General features: G+C 39.1%; 2 protein-coding genes across 2 annotated transcripts; one reads left to right on the top strand and one right to left on the bottom strand.

The window, feature by feature from the left end:
• Positions 1–4,211: 4,211 nt before the first annotated feature.
• Positions 4,212–5,053, bottom strand: LOC129776895 (adult cuticle protein 1-like). Its single transcript, XM_055782827.1, has 2 exons — positions 4,894–5,053; positions 4,212–4,825 (listed from the first exon to the last, which is right to left on the bottom strand). Exons 1-2 carry the CDS (start codon positions 4,897–4,899, stop codon positions 4,436–4,438), a joined length of 396 nt encoding a protein of 131 aa, XP_055638802.1. The 5' UTR covers positions 4,900–5,053; the 3' UTR covers positions 4,212–4,435.
• A 604-nt stretch (positions 5,054–5,657) lies between these two features.
• LOC129776896 (adult cuticle protein 1-like) lies at positions 5,658–6,511 on the top strand. Its single transcript, XM_055782828.1, has 2 exons — positions 5,658–5,816; positions 5,884–6,511. Exons 1-2 carry the CDS (start codon positions 5,811–5,813, stop codon positions 6,268–6,270), a joined length of 393 nt encoding a protein of 130 aa, XP_055638803.1. The 5' UTR covers positions 5,658–5,810; the 3' UTR covers positions 6,271–6,511.
• The last annotated feature ends 222 nt before the right edge of the window (positions 6,512–6,733 follow it).

Consider the following 6,733-nt stretch of genomic DNA (forward strand, 5'->3'; position numbering starts at 1 on the left):
GCTTTGCCACCGGAAATCCGAGCAATAACACGTTCAGATCTTTTTAAAAATAAATTGAAGCTATACCTAAAATCGATCATAAGAGTTTTCCTAGTATAGATTTCGATCAACCACAATAAACCACCTCAGTGTTTAGCTTTCTTATTTTTGTATACTTGCCAGTTTTTCTCATAATTTTCTACAATCTATGTTTTATATTCAAATTTTTGTTGTTTGTTTCTATTTATCTTTTTTACTATGTTATATTCTTATATTATATTGGATCCCTTAAAAGAAATACTATTTTCACTGGGATCCATACATATTTGCTTTACATGTTATTGTCCGCTCACCTCGTACCTAAATATCTTGTTTTGTCCTGTGGAATTGTAAATTATATTTACATTTTTTTTCAGCAAAAAACAATTGGTGCCCAACTCTAGGATTCTCGAATAAGAGTTTCTTCGAGATGGGGGTGAGTGGAGGGCTAAAATAAAAAAAAAAAAAAATAAAAAAAAAATAATAGCTTGAATAATAATAATAATAATAATAAGAGATAGATTATAGAATAGATATTGAATTTGATTTGAATTCGACTAAGAAAATAATAAGTCAGGTGCAATAAAACAAGTTAATCCCATTTGTACTGCCAAAGTGTACAGAAGTGTTGAATAAAGTTTATCCCGAGTTTATTAGCCGATCCAAAGTGCATAGTGAATTTTTCTACATCCGATTAGAAATCAACGATCCGAAACACATGTTTTTTTAAATTCTGAAAAATAGATATGAATAGCCCTTACAATTCCCAGCATGTAACCCATACATCGGAAGATGAGCCCTTTATAGGGAAACAGTTTTCCATCAATAACTTTTTCATGTTTTCTTTGAAAAATTACTATTAATGTTTAATTCGTAACATTTTTATGTTTAAATTATCGCGATTTTCATGCTCTGATAATTTTTTTTCTATTTTGAAACATGACAAACGCGAGAATATACACACAAAAATATTATGGGTAAAACATTACCTTTTCAGAAGTCTCCATACAAAAATTCCTTATATTCCAGTAACTTCAAAAGAAAGAAAGTTGTCGTCTTCGGAAGTTCATATTTTAAAAAGATCTAAAACTCGCTATCGCTATCTTAGAATTAGTTGTATTTTTTCAAAGAAAAAATGACAAAGATATTGGTAAAAAAAACTTTCTCCTTGTACAAGTGCTCTTCTTCCGATGTATGGAAGCCTTGTTGGAAATTGTGAAGGCTATTCATATATTTTTTCTTTGAGAATTTAAAAAAATAAATATATATTTTTTAATTAATGAATTTTATTTCTAACAATGTATTTTTTCAGCGAAATAAAAAATGCTATTTTTTATGAAAGTTCAAACAATTGTCTACATTTTATTCCTTGACCAGTATTTTTTAGGTATTAAAGTTTTTGGGTTCTATTTTTTTGTAAAAAATCAAAAAAGATTCTCGTTCTCGGGACAAGAACACTTATGTGCAGAATAAAAAATATATGGAAAATATAACAAATGAACTAATTATTTTCGAACCTGCCATGTACATAATTAGAAACCAGAAGATTGTCTTAAGAAAATAAATAATGTAATCAAAATGGATATCGATATGAGGTCCCTCAAAGTCTGGGAAAAATGTATTCCTCACCATTCTAAAGGGTGTGTCACATCAAATTGCATCACGGAAAAAACGCTGTAGAAATTTAATTTTTAGGAATTATATCTTCAGCTTTAGCTCATAATCAGATAAGAGTGTATAGATCACGTTGGCCATGCTTCACTGTCAATTTTTCGTAAATTTGGAAAAATGTCGTCGAACGAAAAAGAGCGTCGTGAATTAATCCTGCGCACTCATTTCGAGAATCCGGAGTTGTCACATCGGGACATCGGTAAGATGCTGGGAATCGTCCAATCCACGGTCAGCAGAGTACTAAAACGATACTTCGAGAACCTAACCATCGACCGGAAGGTGAAGAACGGCAAAAATGGATGCTCCGTCAGTGAAAAAGATCACAAGCGCGTAGTTAAGCAGTTTAGACGTGATCCGAGAAGTTCGGTCCGGGATGTCGCTAATAAGCTGAATTTGTCAAGTTCATTCGTCCAGCGGACCAAGCAGCGGGAGGGCCTGCGTACATACAGGTTCAGAAGGCTCCTAACCGCGACGAAAGGCAAAACATGGTGGGGAAGACGCGAGCCCGGAAGCTGTACACCGAAATGCTGACGAAGCCGCTTTGCCTGGTAATGGACGACGAAACCTACTTCAAAGCGGACTTTCGTCAGCTGCCGGGCCTGTTGTTCTTCTCCGCAGAGGACAAATTCAGCGTTCCGGAGGAGATTCGCAAGCAGAAACTATCCAAGTTTGCCAAAAAGTACATGGTGTGGCAAGCGATCTGCTCTTGCGGAAAGCGGAGCGCCCCCTTCGTGATAACCGGCACGGTAAACGGGCAGGTTTACCTTAAGGAGTGCCTACAGAAGCGCTTACTACCCCTATTGAAGCAGCACGTGGGCCCGACCATCTTCTGGCCGGATCTCGCTTCGTGCCACTATTCAAAGGACGTGTTGGAGGGGTACGAAGCCAACGGGGTCACCTTCGTGCCAAAGGAAATGAACCCGCCCAACGCGCCGGAACTTCGCCCAATAGAGAAATATTGGGCGATTATGAAGCAAGCCCTCCGGAAGAACCCAAAAGTTGTCAAATCGGAGGCGGACTTCAAGAGAAAATGGATTTCTGTTCAAAAAAAAACTACAACCTGACGTTGTACAGAACCTTATGGACGGGGTAAAGAGGAAGGTGCGAGCATACGGGCTCGAAGTATGAATAAAAAGAAAATGCCAAAAGTTGTTTAATAGTTTTTATTTTACTGTCTAAAATTTTCAAAAGGATCGGTCTACTGGGCGAATTTCTACAGCGTTTTTTCCGTGATGCAATTTGATGTGACACACCCTTTATGTATCTATTCAATTCAAAATCAATCTAATTAATTTATGAGATACAGTAGCAATCATGTAAATTGTCAAGTCTCTATGTATACATAACATGATAATCTAGGATTAAAAAATATATTGAGTTTTGGTAATGTAACCATGTTAGAGTCGCTTTAAATCAATATTCAATGGTCTAGTCGCATAGAAATATTGAAAGAAGACTAAAAATATGTTAACTTTGAAAAATAAAAACTCAAAAGCGAAAAAAAAAACAGATTTGATTATATTTATTTGACCAAAAAATAAGATATGTAATAGATTTTTTTACATCGAAAAATCCATTTTTTTCGATTTTTCCCAAACATGCTTTTTTTCAAAAATGCATAATTTTTGAATTACTGGACCGATTGAGATGATCGACATATAAATTTGAAACCAATGAGTCAGTCTTTTTTGAAAAAAAATATTACACTTTCGAAACAATTGGATTCTTGTCACATAGATCTTATCTAGTTGCATAGATATATTAAACGAAGACGGAAAGCAAGTCAAATTTGAAAAATCATCACCCAAAAACGAAAAAAGATACATTTTTGTTTTTTGGATATGTTATGAAAAAAAACTTTTTTTTTGAGAAAAGGCAAAACATGATTTTTCGGGCCATCGGTTGACTTTGAAAAATCATAACTTAAGAAAACAAAAATCACATCGGTAAATTTTGGATATGTTATGTACAAAATCTCAGCTTTTAGGAAACAATATAAAAAATATGGCGCCCTCTGGCCATGAAAACAATAAAAAAACAAATACAATCTATAGTGCCCAAAACCAAATTAGATTTTTTTTGCAAATGTAATATCGAAGACTATTAAAAGACTAATTGCTAATTTCTAATTGGCTTTAATGTGATATACCGATCATCTAAATCGCCTCGATAGTTCAAACGTTATGAATTTTTGAAAATAGGCATTTTTGGAACAAAAAAAAAGTGGGAAAATAGATTATTCGGACCACCCTAAAATCGAAACGGTCGCGCTAACGAAAACAATAAAAAAAGGGTTCCTAATATTTTTCAGAAAGGATCAAAACTACAACTTTTCACGAAAATCTGAGAACTACTATATCGGTTTGGCATGGAATGGCTGAATCACATATTTTTATAGTATGTTGAAGTTTACAGCGTTTTTTGAACTTTTCGTGAAAGAGTGACCCAATGAAACAAACGTATTCTTGTGAAGAGAAGGACTTAGTTTCGGATAAGTTTCGGATTACATAATACATTCATCATTCATTAGAAAAAAAGAAAATAATTTATTATCTCTTAGTGTTCCAGAATATACAGTTTCAAGAATGAGAATGAGCGTTTGCGATAGCGTGCTTTTTGAATGACAGTGATAGTGATAGATAGATGCTGGGAGTGGATGAGGAATGGGTTTGGTTGTATTTGGTGGTTTTGTCCTTCTCGTTTCCGATGACTAGCTGATATCAGGCGTTCTACTACCATAACTAACTCAGATGGTTCCTGGGGCTGGCGCCAAGTTGAGCTGCTGCTGGGACACGGCATGCCCTGGCAGAGGGGCAACGTGCACGGAACCACGGTTAGCGGTGACAGAGGTAGCTCCGGGAACAACTCCGGCGTGATGCGCAACCGAGGCTACCGGACCATGCACGGGGGACACCAGTGGAGCAATTGGTCCAGCAACAATGGCAGCAGCTGGATGGCCCAAGTATCCAGCGTGGATGGCAGCATGCGACACAGCTCCGTAGGGATGTGCCAAAATATTGGACTGCACCACGGTCGCGGGTCCCAAATGGCCCAGCCCGTATGGCCATCCGCCATAAGGCAGAAGTCCAGCTTCCGCAACGACGGCCAGCGCCAAGATGACTGCAGCTACCATGCACTGTGAATTTTTTACAATGATCTCAATTAAAAAACACATATGAAATTTACAAGAAATAACGGAAATACCTTCATGATTGGTTTGGTTCGTCTAGTTGGGAGTTGGTCACGGCGGAACACCTTAATTAATTATAATGAATGCGGTAACCCACGGACTGACTTATATAGCACAAATCGGCCACTTCCTTGCACTAAGATCGGTGGTTTGAAATGGTTTTTCTCGGGTAAAGCCGAATACGTCCTCACGCCCTTCACCCGGGAGATCTCTCGAAGGGAGCGTTGAACGAGAGAGCACCCAGATTGCTGCTGGGTCTTGTGCACCCACTCCCACCAGCGATGCCACGATCAGAGCGAACAATTGCAAGCTTAGCAGCAACTGCTACTAAAAAAGCACACGCTTTTTCTCCTTCTAATCGTTGCTTAGATCTAGGAGCGCTCACTCTCTGCGGAGCGCAAAATAGAACAACTGAACTTGAAATACTTTCCTTGGCAATGCCACGGAAAGTGTTGTCAGAACGTTCGAAAAATTTGCGTCACTGAGCCATGAAAACTTATGAATATTGGATAAGGGTCTAGTTTTAGAACTCGGCAAACTTTAGAAGGTTTATTTAGCTCAACCAAATGTTAAACAGGCATTCCATGCAGGTTTCATTTCCCACTATTTCTAACGGCAAGTATGCGACAGAGAGTGATAGTGAGAGTTTTACGCGCGAAGGTGTACCTGTGTGTACATGAGGTCGATTAATTGTGGCTTGGGAACTGCATAAACACGTTGAGCGGCGGAGCAATGTAAACTGTGTATTAGATATGGTCTGTGACCGTTGCCCCAATAAGCGAAAATCGAACCATATGGGATGCCTAGAACACAGAACGTTCAAGCGTGATCTAGTTCGGTATAAATAGGAACTGTGTCGATTGGATAAGTATCATAATTAGACCAAGCGTTGAACCGAGCAGTTCGAATCAACTCTCTCTAAAGACCAATCATGAAGGTAGTTAACAAATTGATCGCGTCTTATGGTGTTGAGTATTAATCCAAGCTTTATTCACATTCCACAGTGCATCATCGCTGCAGTCATTTTGGCCATGGCCGTTGTCACCGAAGCCGGAGTGGTTCCATGGGGATGGCCACATGCCGCTGGTCTGCCAGCCGCCGTTCCTGTAGCTGCGTGGCCGGGAGCTCATGGCTGGGGAGCTCATGGTTGGGGTGCTCCCGGATGGCCATTGGCTGGCGCTTGGCCAGCTGCTGTTCCTGCTCTCCACGCTGCTGCTCCACTTCTCGCGGCTCCTCATGCTCCAGTCGCTTCGGTTGCTCATCATGCCGGAGTTGTTCCCGGAGCTACCTCTGTCACCGCCAACCGTGGATCCGTCCATGTTGCTCCTCTGCCAGGACATGCCATTTCACAGCAGCAGCTCAACCTTGCCCCAGCTCCAGGAACCATCTAAAATGTGATAACTAGTCCCACGCCTCCCGAATCGGAAATCAATGGCCACCGAACTGTGCGGCAACGCACTTCCCTCCGAGGACGACTTGTGCAATCAACAGAACTCGAGATCGTTAAAAGTGATATACTCATTAGATGATAAGGCAAAGCTACTGCAAACAACAACTGAAAAACACGAGAGATTCGTATTTACATGATAGCAAGATTGGAATAAAAATGATACCTGTTTTTATTGCAAAACACTTCGGATTTATTTTTATTTATTAGTAATTTTTTTGGCGATTAAACGAAACGTTTGTGATGATTTCAAATTAGAGTATATGATGGGGCTGGCACATTTTCCTGACACTACCAATTATTGTTACTACTGCCAGTATGGATATTAGATTGCAATCATTTGTGAATCTCCTCTTATCGTTATAATTGGTTGGTGGAACTTCAAATATGGCGAAACATTCCACGAA

This window comes from Toxorhynchites rutilus, chromosome 3, assembly GCF_029784135.1.
Source record: "Toxorhynchites rutilus septentrionalis strain SRP chromosome 3, ASM2978413v1, whole genome shotgun sequence".
NCBI lineage: Eukaryota > Metazoa > Arthropoda > Insecta > Diptera > Culicidae > Toxorhynchites > Toxorhynchites rutilus.